The sequence below is a fragment of the Hevea brasiliensis genome, chromosome 18, assembly GCF_030052815.1.
Source record: "Hevea brasiliensis isolate MT/VB/25A 57/8 chromosome 18, ASM3005281v1, whole genome shotgun sequence".
In the NCBI taxonomy this organism is placed as follows: Eukaryota; Viridiplantae; Streptophyta; class Magnoliopsida; order Malpighiales; family Euphorbiaceae; genus Hevea; species Hevea brasiliensis.
The window spans coordinates 31333844-31349574 of NC_079510.1; the positions used below are offsets into that span (position 1 = coordinate 31333844).

At 33.9% G+C, this 15731-nt stretch overlaps 1 protein-coding gene across 1 annotated transcript; it reads left to right on the plus strand.

Annotated features, from left to right (window-relative positions):
• Positions 1–9756: 9756 nt before the first annotated feature.
• LOC110653892 (FACT complex subunit SSRP1) lies at positions 9757–15568 on the plus strand. Its single transcript, XM_021809692.2, has 16 exons — positions 9757–9951; positions 11149–11334; positions 11812–11917; positions 12080–12216; positions 12435–12518; positions 12680–12774; positions 12942–13050; positions 13275–13361; positions 13445–13537; positions 13678–13875; positions 14003–14148; positions 14230–14374; positions 14588–14686; positions 14786–14965; positions 15062–15140; positions 15233–15568. Exons 1-16 carry the CDS (start codon positions 9898–9900, stop codon positions 15358–15360), a joined length of 1926 nt encoding a protein of 641 aa, XP_021665384.2. The 5' UTR covers positions 9757–9897; the 3' UTR covers positions 15361–15568.
• The last annotated feature ends 163 nt before the right edge of the window (positions 15569–15731 follow it).

The window sequence follows — 15731 nt, forward strand, 5'->3', positions numbered from 1 at the left end:
GCCGAATGACCTAGTTCCCTCTGTTTTCGGGTTTCTGTCCAAACTTCAAACTTGTAGGTCTATGTCTTATTGCACGCGAGAAAAATTTCAGATCATTCTGAGTTGTGTAGACCAAGTTATGGTTAATTTACCAATGCTGGACAGAATACTGATGAATGGTAACTTTAGGTCATTTTTAGGTCACTTTCGGTTTGACCAATTTTGGTACCTTAATTTATGCAAGCTATTTGGCTTGGTTCTAGCTATTTCTGGGCTTTGGTGTCTTCATAATAATTATAGATCTATGTCTCAACTATTCATTGTAAAAATTTCAGGTCATTTGAACTTGTTTTGAGTGAGTTATGGCCAAAATACTAACTACTACCCAAATGGTCAATTTCTAGGCTTTCAAGTCACTAATATGGATTTGGTCATTTTTCAAGTTACCTTCTAGGCAAAATTTTGGTAAGCTTCCTTCATGAAAGTTGGCACATTTTGTGCCTAGTTTCACCTCAAATTGGTCTCATACTAATTAGAGTCACACACTTAAGGTTCTAAGCTAAAATGTACACTGCCCTATTACACATTGTTTATCCTTACCAATTACACATCCAACACTTACCAAATTAATTCTTCCATGCCAATTCTGGTTTGTACCATAACATTAACACACTTTACTTCACATTTTTTGGTCATTTTGGCAGCTTGTAACAACTCTCAACAAACACATTATAACTCAGAATTTTTCCAAGTCCAATTACAATAATTAACCACATAACATACCTCATTTACATGTCCAAATTCAAACCATTATACACATATCCATGCTGCCATCAATAACAACATCTTAGACAACCATAAACAAGTAAAAACAAGCTACATATATAGAATTTCCATAGCTGCCAAAATGTACATCTCCATTAAAACATCAAATTTAAAAAATTCTTCCATAAATCAATTACCCACAACCTTGGTTACACTTTTAATGAAATAAGAATTGAAAACACTCACTTACCACTTTTGAAGTTCTTTAAAATCTCACCAAAACTTAACTTTCTTGCTCCCAATAATCTGCCCAAGAGGTATACACCACTTTTAATGAAGAAATTTGCAAGAAACCATGGCTTAATCATGGTAAATGGAGCTTGTAGTAGAGTGCGGCCATGGAAGAATTTTGTAACACCCTCCCTGTAGCAATTCCGTACATTCTACTGTTCCGGTGATCGGTGTCGGTCTGGACAGCTAGAACGTCTGGAAAAAAATATTTAAACTAAAGTGAGGAACCATAATTAACTCAAATATTAATAAGAAAAATTTAGCAAAAATTTTAGAAATAAGATACAACCAAGTTAAATGAGCCGGTGCCCTAGCGATGGGTAACCTAGTGAGAAGTTGCAGTTCTCGCAACTAGGAGCCCTAGACCCGGGGGAAAAATTATAAAATAATTTCTGGGACTCCAGAGAAGGGTTATTGAGGTTCTTATGGCATTAGAATGCTAAGAAAATACTTAGAAAAAATTTTCAATCGGTACAGACAATTTTGGCCCGTTAAGCCAAACGGAGGGCATTTTGGTCATTTCGTCTTCAGAGATGATTTTTGACCAACTTGTCCAGTTAAATAAATAATTTATATAACATAAAATATGAATAAATATTGTTAAAAATTTAATTGCAATTAAATAGACAAGAAATGAAAAGAAAATAAAGGAAAATGGACTTATGACATCATAATGATGTCATTAAAGTTCTCCCACCCAACCCAATGTTGACACATGGCATAACTTTATTTAAAATAGACAAATGGGCTGAAAAATGAGAGAAAAACCAGATTTCTCATTTCTTCTTTCTTCCTTGCTGTAAGCCTCCACCATAGCCACCATTTTCAAGCTTTTTCAAGCTTGATTTCACCAACTTCTACCCAACTAAACCCTAAACTCCCAATACAAAAAAGTATTCTTGCATCTTGGAGATTCTTTTGGGAGCAAAAAGAATTAAAAGAAAGAGTTCTTACAAGCTTTGGATTAGCTCCCTAAGAGGTAAGTGACTTAAACTTATGTTTCTCTTCAAATTTATGTTGAGTAAGTATAAATGAGTGTAAATTACAAAGAAAAATTATTGAATACCAATTGTATGTAAATACTAAATTTTTGGCAGCCATGGTTAAGGTTTGTTTGTGATGATTTTAATGAAGTTAAAAGGTTATTATGGCTGCCCTTAATGTGCATTTTGTAAGTGGATTGAAGAAATGCAATGAAAATGCAAGAATGGTAATGTTTGAGTTAGGGTTTGGGGTGGAGAAATGGGACTTTGACCATGTGATGATGAAAATGGGTATTAATGGTCAATTAGTGACCATTTAGTTCTGTTTAAACCAAAAATGAAGTGTGTTGAGTGATGGGATTTGGGTTTGGTGTGGCTGCCCTAGGTGACCTACAGAATTAGACATGAGTCCAGCAGGTTTGGGCAGCCATATCTTGAATTGTAGAGGTTCAATTGGTGCAAGGCTAATTGGACATGAAACTAGATACATAATGGCACAACTTTGGTGAAGAAACCATGCCCATAAAACCAAACCAAGTTAACCAAAAGTTTGCCCTAATCCGGGTGACCTGCAATCTGCCTGGGCAAAATGACCAAATGAATAATGTTTGGTCATTTGGCCATAACTCAATGTAAAAAGGTCCAATTGACCTGAAATTTTACCAATAACAAGCTGAGATATAGACCAACAACTTTCATGAGAAACCTGACCCAAATTATGATCATAACCTAGTCAAATTGCCAACCAAACTTAGATTATCAAATCTGGCAGAACCAGTTTTGCCCAGAATTTTGGAATCTGTCCAATCCGGCCAGTTATGGTTTTTAGGCTATAACTTGAGCTACAAAACTCCAAATGGAGTGATTCAAAAAAAGAAAGCTACAAAACTCCAAATGGAGTGATTTAAAAAAAAGGAAATTCAACTAGACAAAATAAGGAACAACTTTCATGTTGATCGTTTTTCCAAATTCCCACTGCAAAAGTGACTAATGGAACAGTAAACCCAAAGCTTGAAAACTGAAAATTCTGTCCAATTCACATTAAGCTTAGAGATGGTATTGGCAACCAATACCAACACGTTTAAAATGCAAAATGTGGTATGCTGATGATATTTAAACTAATTTACCTATTGCCAATGCAAAAGTCAACATTTTGGTTGACCAATGAAATGAATAGTAATCATAAAAATTCAATTTCAAAGAATTACATAAATGAAAAGTGTTAAATGCCCTAGTAGGCCTAATATGATTGGTTTGGATAGGTTGGTATGCCAATAGGGTTCTGTTAGCAGTACTGCATATGGCTTCATGCCATTCTGTATTTCATGGCTTTCCATGCCATTCTGTGACATAATAGCCTTTGGCTATGATATTGAGTTATTATACTCGGGTTTAATCCCCGATAATTATTACAGCTTATTAGCTGTTCCGTTGCACACCGGGAGATACAATGTGACCGATGGTGTGATGGTCCGAGGTACTTAGTACCCAGTACTAGTTTACCCGTTTATCCAGTCCAGTCAACTAGTATAGGTTACTCGGGCAATGTTAATAAATCTTACCAAACTTTAATCGAATAATATGGTAATAAATATTTAAAATTAAGTTTACCCAAAAAAGTAAACATACATTCTGTATACATATTTTTATTTTATTTTATTTTATTTTATTTTGTCACCACTAAGCAGAATTGCTTAGCGCGTCGCTTTTGCCATGCGCAGGTACTGGAGACATAACTGGGGAGTCCAGCAGACCTCATACAGGGTGAGCTTTCAGATTTGCATTCAGAGTTCAAAGTCACCTCACATTTGCAGTGCATTGGTAGGACATTGGGCTACTTAAGTCTTTTGTATTTGTGAACTTCTGTTATGTATATTATAAACTCATGTAATCATATTTTTGCTTTAATTACCCATGAACTATGTTCAGAAATAAATATGAGTATTTCTCATTGAATTGAGTGTGATATGAAATGAATGTGAATTTTGAGATACTGAATTGATTTGAGAAATTGTTGAAAAATGTTGATGGTTGACTGAGATTGAGATTATAATTATATTGGAAGTGTTTTTAAACAGGTTCAGAAGAACTGTTTTCCAATTTATAGCCGGCACTCTGCCGGATTTTCTATAAAATTTGCGGATAAATTCAGATTTATCAAAATTGAAAATAAATGAATTAAAAAGGATAAATTGTAATAGAATTATAAATTGGTGCTCCGGCACACTAAGTGACATAACTTGCTCGGCTACACTGTAGACGGGTAAGGGTGTCACAAACTTTTGAGAGAATTTGGTTTGGCTTGGAGAAAAATGTAGAAGAAGAAGAAGATGGAGTTAATAGAGTTGGCTGTCCACTTAAGAGATGTTAGTGGAGCACTAATTGATTAAAATTCTATTTTAATGTTAAACTTTCCAATTTTTGTAATTTGGCCACCACACTTTCTCTATTTACATAATGTATCTCATTTTAATTTTTCATGGTATTTTTAAAGTTTAATATCATTTATTTTTAATGGACATTTAGGTTAAAAGGCAACTCAGGGTGTCAAATGACCACAATACCCCTATTCGGGTTGCATTCTCGAGTTTTCGGTAACACCGAGTTTTGTCGTTTTCTGGATTTCTCATTTTTCTTTGTACTAATTAATTAATTTTTCTTTGATATTTCTAATAACATTTATACTTCAATAGATATTTATTTATGACTTAAAAATATTTTCCAGGGTTCTCTGCGGTCCAAGGCTAGTCAACGGTCTACGCCGCAACTTCTCGGTGCGGTCACCCATCGCTATGGTTCTCGGCTCTTTTAACTTGGTTACATTTTATTGCTATTATTTTTCCTTTTTTTTCCTTGTATTTTCTTTTCTTGTATTTTATTATTTTATTTCTTCTCACTAAAATTTAAATGTAGTTCTAGGCATCCTAACTGTCTGGACCACACTGGTCACGGGAACAGTAGAACACACTACCAAACATAGGGATGTTACATCTAGCACTCCCCACGAGCGGCAGTCCAGCAACCTAATCGCCTTACTTCATATTCATGCAATTCCTTTCAATTACAAATCGATTATTAATTTTATATATTAATGTTATTTAATTTTAAATTCTTTAATAATTATTAATTCAAGTATTTTATACAACTTTAATCTAAATGGACAGGTAATTTTTAAATTAAATAAAATTATATATATAAATAAAATATTAATTTAAATTATTTTCTCATTTAAATTTGTAAGTTTTAACTTACAATTATTTATTATTTATTATTTTATTTTTCTTTTAAATCATCTAGTGATAATACATTAAAATTATTTCAATAGAAACTAAAATGCAAATATTAAAAAGATAATATATTATAAATATTTTTTTACACCTTTATTAATTTCTTTTTTTTCCATGAACATTACTTTCAAAAAAATTATTGGCATTGTTTATTTATTTTAGTAATATTTCTTAAGTTGTAATTATTTTTATTATTAATACTACTACTTTAGAACAATAAATGATTTTGATTTATATATTATTTAGTCATTAAAATATGTATCATTATTGTTAACATTATTTAAAAATATTATAAAATAATTTATATGAATCTTTTCATAATATTTATTTGGGGTTAATAGTATATTAAATGTTTAAATAAAAAATTTCAAACATTATAATATAATATAAATAACTTATTATATTAAAAAAATTTTACATTTTTTTATTATTTATTTTCTTAAATAAAAAATTTAGAACACAAAATAGTAAAAATTTATTATTGAAAATTAATATACTAAAATAATATTATATTATATGTAAAAATTAATAGAAAATTACATATAAAAAGTTAAATTATAAGTATGTACAACAAATATAAATACATGCAATGCATGTTGAAAAAACTCAACTCGACTCAACTCAACTAAGCCTTTATCCCAAAAATTTAGGGTCGGCTATATGGATTCACTTTCTCTACTTTAAACGATTTTGGGTTAAATCCTCAGAAATTTGTAATGCTTCTAGGTCATGTTGTATTACTCTCCTCCAAGTCAATTTAGGTTTATCCATTTTTTTCTTTCTATCCTCTAACCTAATATGCTCTACTTGTCTAACTGGAGTCTCCATATGTCTACGCTTCACATGATCAAACTACCTCAATCTCCCTTCTCTCAACTTATCCTCAATTGGCGCCACTCCTACCTTTTCTCTAATACTTTCATTACAGACTTTATTTAGTCTAGTATGGCCACTCATCCACCTTAACATTATCATTTCTGCAACTCTTATCTTAGACGTATACGACTCCTTCAGTACCCAACACTCACTACCATATAACATAACTGGTCGTATGGCTGTACGGTAAAATTTTCCTTTCAACTTATTGGGAATCTTGCGATCACATAAAACTTCCGTGGCATGTCTCCACTTCAACCATCCGGCTTTAATCCTATGACTAACATCCTCCTCACATCCCCCATTTACTTGAAGAACTGAGCCGAGATATTTAAAGTAATTACTTTGGGACAGTACCACGCCATCCAAACTAACTTCTTCTCTATCACCAGTTTGGCCTTCACTGAACTTGCAATGCATGTATTCTGTCTTCGTTCTATTTAACTTAAAACCCTTTGACTCTAGAGTACTTCTCTAAAGCTCTAGCTTTTTATTGACTCCTTCTCGCGTCTTATCCATCAGAACAATATCATTCGCAAACATCATGCACTAAGGAATACTCTCTTATATATGTTTCGTCAATTCATCTAAAACTAATGTAAAAAGGTAAGGGCTTATAGCTGATCCTTGGTGTAATCCAATTGAGATCGAAAAATCTCTTGTGTCCCCTCCTACTGTACGCACAATAGTAGTTGCTCCTTCATACATATCTTTCAACACTTGTATGTACCTAATAGATACCCTCTTTTGTTCTAACACACTCTATAAGATATCTCTTGGAACACTATCATAAGCCTTCTCCAAATTAATAAAAACCATGTGCAGATCTTTCTTCACATCTCTATATTTCTCCATCAAGCTTCTAATGAGAAAGATCGCTTCCATAGTTGAATGATCGGACATTAAGCCAAATTGATTGAGAGAGATAGAAGTATCATGACGTAGTCGATGCTCCACAACTCTCTCCCATAACTTCATAGTATTGCTTATGAGTTTAATTCCCCTATAGTTCGAGCAACTCTGTATATCTCCTTTATTTTTAAAAATAGGTACTAAAATACCCCTCCTCCATTCATCAGGCATTTTCTTTGAGTTTAGAATCTTATTAAATAATTTAGTTAATCATGCCACTCCCATATCTCCCAAACACTTTCACACTTCAATTGGTATTTTATCGGTCCACAGGCTTTACCCACTTTCATTCTCTTAAGTGCTTCCTTTACTTCTAAAGATCTAATTATTCTAGTATAATTCACATTCTTTTCTATCGTTCTATAGTCTATATTCATGCTATTACCATTTTGACTATTATTAAAGAGATCATTAAAATAATTTCTCCATCTTTCTTTAATGTCCTCATCTTTCACCAACACTTTTCCTTCTTTGTGCTTAATGCATCTAACTTGACTGAGATCTTGACATTTCCTTTCTCTCCTCCTTGCTAATTTATAAATATCTTTCTCCCCTTCTTTAGTTCCAAGTTTCTCATATAACATTTCAAAGGCTTATGCTCTTGCTTGACTAACTGCATTTTTTGCCTCTTTTTTTGCTATATTATACTGTTCATATACCTTATTATTATCACATTTAGACAATTTCTTATACCATTCCCTTTTTCTCTTCACTGCCTTTTGTACTTTCTCATTCCACCACCATCTCTCTTTTGAGGGTGGTCCATGTCCTTTAGACTCTCCAAGTACTTTTCTATCTACTTCTCTATTCTTTAATGCCGTTTGTATCCACATATCATTAGCCTCCATATTCAGCTTCCATGCTTCGGACTCGAGAAGCTCATTTTTGAACTTCACTTGCTTTACTCCTTTGAACTCCCATCACTTTGTTCGAGCTACACTATTTCTTCTGACCTTATTTGAATTATTCATAAACTTGACATCCAAGACTACTAACCGATATTGACTTGTTAAAGCCTCTCTTGGAATGACCTTGCAATCCTTGCATAGAGCTCTATTTGTCTTCCTGGTTAAGAGGAAGTCCACTTGGCTTCTATGTTGCCCACTTTTGAAAGTCACTAAATGTGAATCTCTTTTTATAAAGTAGATATTTGCTAGTATTAGGTCGTATGCCATAGCAAAATCCAGGATGCTTTTTCCCTCTTTATTTCGACTGCCAAAACCAAAACTTCAATGAACATTCTCATAACCTTGCCTATCACTTCCTACATGTCTATTCAAATCTCCACCAATAAAAATATTCTCTTCATTCGGTTTGCTTTGCATTAAATCATCCATATCTTCCCAAAATCTTTGTTTACTCTCACTATCTAGTCCTATTTGTGGGGCATAAGCACTAACTATATTTATTGTTTTTCCTTCTAGTATTAGCTTTACTAGTATAATTCTATATCCTACTCTTTTCACAACTATTACAGCGTCTTTCAGTGTCCTGTCTATGATTATGCCCACTCCGTTCTTATTTCTCTCCTTTTCGGTAAACCTCGGTTTGTACCCTGAATTACCCACTTCCTTGCTTTTCTCTCCTACCCATTTAGTCTCCTGAATGCAAGCAATATTCACCCTTCTCCTTTCCAAGGTATCCACAAGCTCCATTAATTTTTCTGTAGGTGATCCAATATTCCAAGTACCAACCCTGATCCTCCTCCTATCCTGTTCCTTCCTAATTGGTCTCATTTTATGATATCTTCTATTGTTTTCTATGTCTATCTTGTGTTCTATTCTACTATTTATCCTATGGACTAACTTTTTTACCCACACCCGTCCATGATGTGGGAACTCTTGCTCACTTAACACCACACCCCGGCGCCGGCATGGTGTGTCACTTTCGGTGAACGCCCTACACCCTTGCATATTTCTCACTACACCCGGCCTCCGATGTAGCGCGTCGTAAGTAGATGACGCCTTGACGTTTATATCATTTGAATCCATATCATAAGGTATGATGAAATTTTTACGCTGGTTGTCACCTACCGCAACCCTCCTCCTTTATCTGGGCTAGAGACCGGCTAAGCGCAAACTACTTAGACAGAGTTGCATGTTTAAAAAACTAATAGAAATAAATATATAAAGAAAGATCTACAAAATTTTGTGAAATTTATCTATATAGGATTTAGTTTTTTTTTTTTTTTAAGGAAAATGATCAATCATCTAAGCCCAATTAGGTTAACCAATTCATTGGTTACTCAATCAATTCATACAAGTTGATTTCAGTTTACATAACAAAAAGATTAAATTTAAATCAAATTGATTATTGAATCGATTCCTAATGAAACTAGTTGGATTCGCCAATCTTAGTTTTCTCTAACTATGTTCTAAACATAATCATTATTTAATTTTATTTATTTAACTAATAAATTCTAACTTAATAATATTTGAATCACTTACATAATTGAGATTTTTAATTTAAATTAAAATTAAAGTTAAATAAAAATGATATATTTATGAAAATATTAATTATATGACATTGTTTAAATCAATTCGTTTAAAAATAAGAAAATAAAAAATTTGTATAAGATAAATAATAAAGAATATAATTAGCGCATTAAATGATATAAACACTGAAATTTCTTAAATAGTAAACCGAACCATATTTGTCCAAAACGCACAGTAGCATGTCATCCACTTATTTCGCGCCACAAACTGAAGGCGCACATTGCGCTTCTAATTTTCTATATAAGCAATTGGCCTCTTTTCCACTAACATTTACATAAGCTCTGTCTGCTTTCACTTGATCTCGCCGGAATGACCGACGGTCACCTCTTCAACAATATCTCCCTCGGTGGCCGTGGAGGCACCGTAAGCTCTCTCTCTCTCTCTCTCTCTCTCTCTCTCTCTCGTCGCTCTTCTTCTCTCGTTTCTGTTTATCGGCTAACCATATCATAGCTTTGTGGTTCTCAGTGATGAGACGAGCTCATTTTTTGTGCAATTTTTGATCCCTAGTTTCTTAAAAACCTTACCGTTTGTTTTGTTGGTATAATTGTTATTTTTATTGGTTTGATTACTAGGAATTACAAGGCGCAATGGATGAATGATTAGGAATTTGTGTTTTGTGCATTTTAAGATTATGCTTTTTGAAACCTAATTTTCTCTTTCTATGCTTTACTTGGGATCTTTTGTGCTGGGTCGTAGTTTGAGAGTTTGTCGGAGATTGGATGAGTGATTGGTGATTTATGATTGTTGTCTAATGATTTGTGCTTTTTAAACCCTAATTTTCCTTCGAAAACCTAATTATCTTCCTTCTGTTGGGTTAGGTGCAGTTTTTCCCTGGTTTTGGTTGCTAAAGTATTAGTGGGATATCGTATCAATGCTTTTTTTTTTTTTTTTTTTTAATTCTTATTATTATGCTTCTTGCAACTCAAATTGTGTTTTTAGCAAAGTTTGTTGATTACTAAGAAAATGTAGGAGGAATGTGAACTAGCAATTTTATGGCTCTCCTTTCATCATTTAAAACCTGATTATGGAATGTGATGTAATTTATCAAATTGACACTGTAATTTTGTGATTTTGGTTGTATTGATTTCTGGGGATTATGAGGGAAGAAGTGTCATTGTGCAAAGTAGTAATGGGATAAAAATACATATTCAATCACTTATTGTGAATTTTACCTGTTAACATGTCTAATTACCTATAAAATGCTACAATAGGAAAAACATCCTGCAATCATTTGTTTGTGGTCTCTTTCTTTATTCATCTCTTCTTCCTTTTGTGCACTCCAAAACACATTTTATAGTCTGTAATTTGTTTGGCTTGTTTGACCGACTTTCAAGTTTGGCCTATGTGATTCTTGAAATCTAATGTAATTAGCTTAGATAAGTTTTCTGATTGCAACCGTCTTCTCTACTTGTCTTGCATTATACTGAGACCTAATTTATTGAATTTGCTGTATATTTTCAATTCAAATTTGCACTTTTTGGTTCCCTTTAAATACATCCCCAAAAGCAGAAAACTAGAATCTCATAAATGTGGTTTATTTGGTCAAATTATGAAATACAGAACCCTGGGCAGCTTAAGTTACATTCGGGGGGTATTCTATGGAAGAAACTGGGGGGTGGTAAAGCAGTTGAAGTTGATAAAGCTGATGTTATAGGAGTGACATGGATGAAGGTGCCAAGGACAAATCAACTTGGTGTTCGAATCAAAGATGGGTTGTACTACAAATTCACAGGATTCCGGGACCAGGTCTCCTCTTCTCCCTCTCTCGCATGTTATTCTTATTATTACTGGGTTGGAAGTTACTTGACTTCTAAATTCTTCTCTATCTTACTATATGCACCTTTTATTTGTATGGAAATGCATGCAATTTATGATCATTTTTTTTCAAATCTGTATTCCATGGAAACTGCTTTAGGACTTGCCTTAACAAGCTGATGATAATTAATTTCTTGCTATGTGGATTCATTAACTTCTCACCTCTCATCACATTTAATTTTTGCATGTATGATGTATACATCTTTTGGATTCTCACAGATACCACCTTAGAACTAAGTCAATAACAGAACAAAGATTGCTTCTTATTGTCTCATGGACCTGATTCTCACCTGATGCAGCTTGCAGTTATCATTTTATGGAGCTCTTTTGGCTTTTCCCCTGATCAATCTAGCATAGGATGTTCATAACTCCCAATGCTGATTTTCTTTTCTCATTCTGATCTTTTAGGACCTTTCAAACTTGTTCAATTTTTTCCAAAGCAATTGTGGAATAGCACCAGAAGAGAAGCAACTTTCAGTTAGTGGCCGTAACTGGGGAGATGTTGATTTAAATGGTTAGTAATTTTTTGCCCCATTATTTTCTTAGGCTGATTTAGTTACAATTTTTCCCCCTTTTGCTCTTTTAGTTTCTTTATAAACTTTGTTCCATATGATGGTTAGTAGCTTCTTTAATTTGAACAATTTCTTCTATTGATTACTTGTATGGCTGTTACCAGGAAATATGCTTACCTTTCTGGTTGGTTCAAAGCAAGCATTTGAGGTATCTTTAGCAGATGTCTCACAAATGCAGTTGCAAGGAAAAAATGATGTCATATTGGAGTTCCACGTGGATGATACAACTGGAGCTAATGAGGTTTGCTTGTATTAGTTATGCTTCTCATTCCTGTGGTGCAACATTTTGTATATATTGTTCCATGGTTATGTACCGGGAACACTTTACCAAACTTTGTTTGACTTGCTAATCGCAACAAGATTGCAATTAGTGACAAATGGGAAATCATTTATCGATTTGAGCTTTCTCATTTAATCATGAGGTTATTATTTCCTAAGTATATTGGTGTATGCTTACAGAAAGATTCATTGATGGAGATGAGTTTTCACATACCTGGTAACAACACCCAATTTGTTGGTGATGAAAACCGACCTCCTGCTCAGGTAAGTTATTTGTTTCTTATTTTTGTTTTATATGCTCTGTGTCTCCCCCTCTTAATTTTTCCCCCTTAATAGAAGTAGAATTTTGTTAATAGAATTGTCAGTAGAAAGCATTTATATGCTCTGTCTTTCTACTGATTTATTGACCATCAACTTTGTACAAGGTTTTCCGAGACAAAATTTTGTCAATGGCAGATGTTGATCCTGGTGGTGAAGAAGCTGTTGTTACATTTGATGGTGTTGCTATCCTGACACCAAGGTAGAAACCATGGGAGATGCATGCACACACACACAAACTCACTTACCAAGATGGCTACTTGGAAGACAAGCACAAGACATACACATGCCTTTGGATTTTGTTGCATTTCACATGCTGATCTGTTGATATTACTTTCTAATTTTTGTATGAATATTTTCTTTATGTAGGGGTCGGTACAATGTTGAACTTCATCTGTCATTCTTGCGACTCCAAGGACAGGCCAATGATTTCAAAATTCAGTACAGCAGTGTTGTTCGCCTATTTTTGCTTCCAAAGGTTATTTTTCCCCAGCCATAGTGGCACTGTTATTGTTGTTGTTGTTGTTGTTGTTGATGATGATGATGATGAAACTACTGATGACAGTTTTCAATCACATCTGCCTGTTCTCTATTTTTGTAATTCAGGTTGTGGTTCTCTTGGTTGCTGTTGAGTCATTTGCAAAAATGTTCTTGGACAACCTGTTCTCAGTGAAAATCTCATGAACTTTTTTTTTTCTACAGTCTAACCAGCCACATACTTTTGTTATTGTTAGTCTTGACCCTCCTATCCGTAAGGGGCAAACTTTGTATCCACACATTGTGTTGCAGGTATCTATTGTTGCATTCGATTTGATTTTGTTGTAATTGTTTTTCTTTGATGCACTTATTATTCATTCTTCCATTTCTTATAGTTTGATACTGACAATGTGGTCCAAAACACTTTGTCAATTAATGAAGACATTTTGAACACAAAGTACAAGGACAAATTAGAAGCATCTTATAAGGTAATAATTACACCTATTAATGTTTTATTTTGTGGTTTAGACAGCTGCAAATACATTGTATATTTAAACCTAAAAAGAGTGACTTGCGAATTTGTTCACAAAATTGAAGTGTCTTCTGTGATGTATTGTTCATCAAACAGGGACTCATTCATGATGTTTTCACAACGATATTGCGGGGCTTGTCTGGTGCTAAAGTAACTAAGCCAGGAAAATTCCGTAGCTGTCAAGATGGTTATGCAGTGAAGTCATCACTGAAAGCTGAAGATGGCCTCCTATATCCACTTGAGAAAAGCTTCTTCTTCTTGCCCAAACCTCCAACTCTTATTCTTCATGAGGAGGTACAATGTTTTTATTTAAGTCGTGCACATCTGTTGTCTCTGATATGGTGCTTTAATAGGAATATAAGGGGTATTTGTTTTATTTTGACCTGTGCCTAATATTTCCCCTTTTATTCATATATACAAGATTGATTATGTTGAATTTGAGAGGCATGCAGCTGGTGGGTCAAATATGCATTACTTTGATCTTCTTATAAGACTCAAAACTGAGCAAGAGCATCTGTTCCGAAACATCCAGAGAAATGAATATCACAATCTTTTTGACTTCATCAGGTCTGTTGCTTTCTCATCTATGTGCATGGCATGTTTTTGCTTTCATTATTCTATAGCATTACCTTTCATTTGTCCATATAGTGGGAAGGGTCTGAAGATTATGAACCTGGGTGATATGCAAACCACAAATGGAGTGGCTGCTGTTCTCCAGAATGAAGACGATGATGCTGTTGACCCACATCTTGAGCGCATTAGGAATGAAGCTGGAGATGAGAGTGATGAAGAGGTGAAATTTTTAATTAATATTTGAAGTTACTGAATTGAAATTGGTGGGAAGCATTTTTTATTACATGTTAAGTGTACATGTGTATATGTTATTACACAGACACTCTCAATCCATCTGTTTCCGCATCACTTTGTATGGTTACATGTGCATCCTCTAGTTGTTTTGAGTTCTAGCATCTTTAGACGCTAATGGCATGAATCTAATTTTTAATAGGATGAAGATTTTGTTGCTGACAAAGATGATGAAGGCTCTCCTACTGATGATTCTGGAGAGGAAGAATCTGATGCTAGTGAAAGTGGACTTGAGAAAAAGGCAAGCTATTTTATATTAATTTCGCTTTGCACTTTATTTAAAAGAACTTGTTAGATGATATCTGTTATAACGCAACATCAAATGAATTGCTAATTTCAGAAGCCCATGAAAAAGGAATCTACAAAAGAGCCCTCATCTTCTAAGGGAGCATCTAAGAGGAGATCCAAAGATGGAAATGAGGATGCATCCAAGAAGAAAAAACAGAAGAAGAAGAAGGATCCAAATGCACCAAAGAAGGCAATGTCTGGTTTCATGTTCTTCTCGCAAATGGAAAGAGAGGTAGGCTTCAAACTCTTCTTTTGAATGAAATGGAAAAGTAGTTTTATGCTGCATTCTTGGATATGCTGTTGATCTTGTGGTGTTGATTGATAACAGAATGTGAAGAGAAATAATCCTGGAATTGCTTTTGGGGAGGTTGGAAAAGTTCTTGGAGACAGGTGGAAACAATTGTCAGGTAACATTTTTTAGGCTTCACTTTGCGCTTCTATCCTTTTTCTTTTACTTATTAATCATATGTTATTAACGATATCAAATATATTTTTGCAGCGGAGGAGAAAGAACCGTATGAAGCAAAGGCTCGAGCAGATAAAAAGCGATATAATGATGAAGTCAGTGGCTACAGGAACCCTCAGTCGGTGAACGTAGACTCAGGGAATGAATCTGATCGTGCATAGATAGTAATAATATTTTCTCAATTTTAAGGCTTAGGGAATTAATCCTGGCCTTCTCTGTTAAAAACTATTAGTGTATTTTAGATTTTATGTCGATGGATGGTAGAATTTCTGACATATTTCGCTTGTTTATTTATATGGATCTGTTTCTGATTGGTATGATGGCTTTCCTTTTTTTTTTTTTCATGGCAATGAAATGAGCATTTGAGAATGGGCTAATGCCTGCTGTGCATGTAAATTAGGTATTTTTTTTTTCTTTTGAAAAAAGAAACAGTTATTCAATTATTGAGAGTGTACGTGAGAATAGTGGACTTAGTATCTTACTATCACTGTGGCGAGTGAATATGATACCATACGATTGTGATAGAACTACC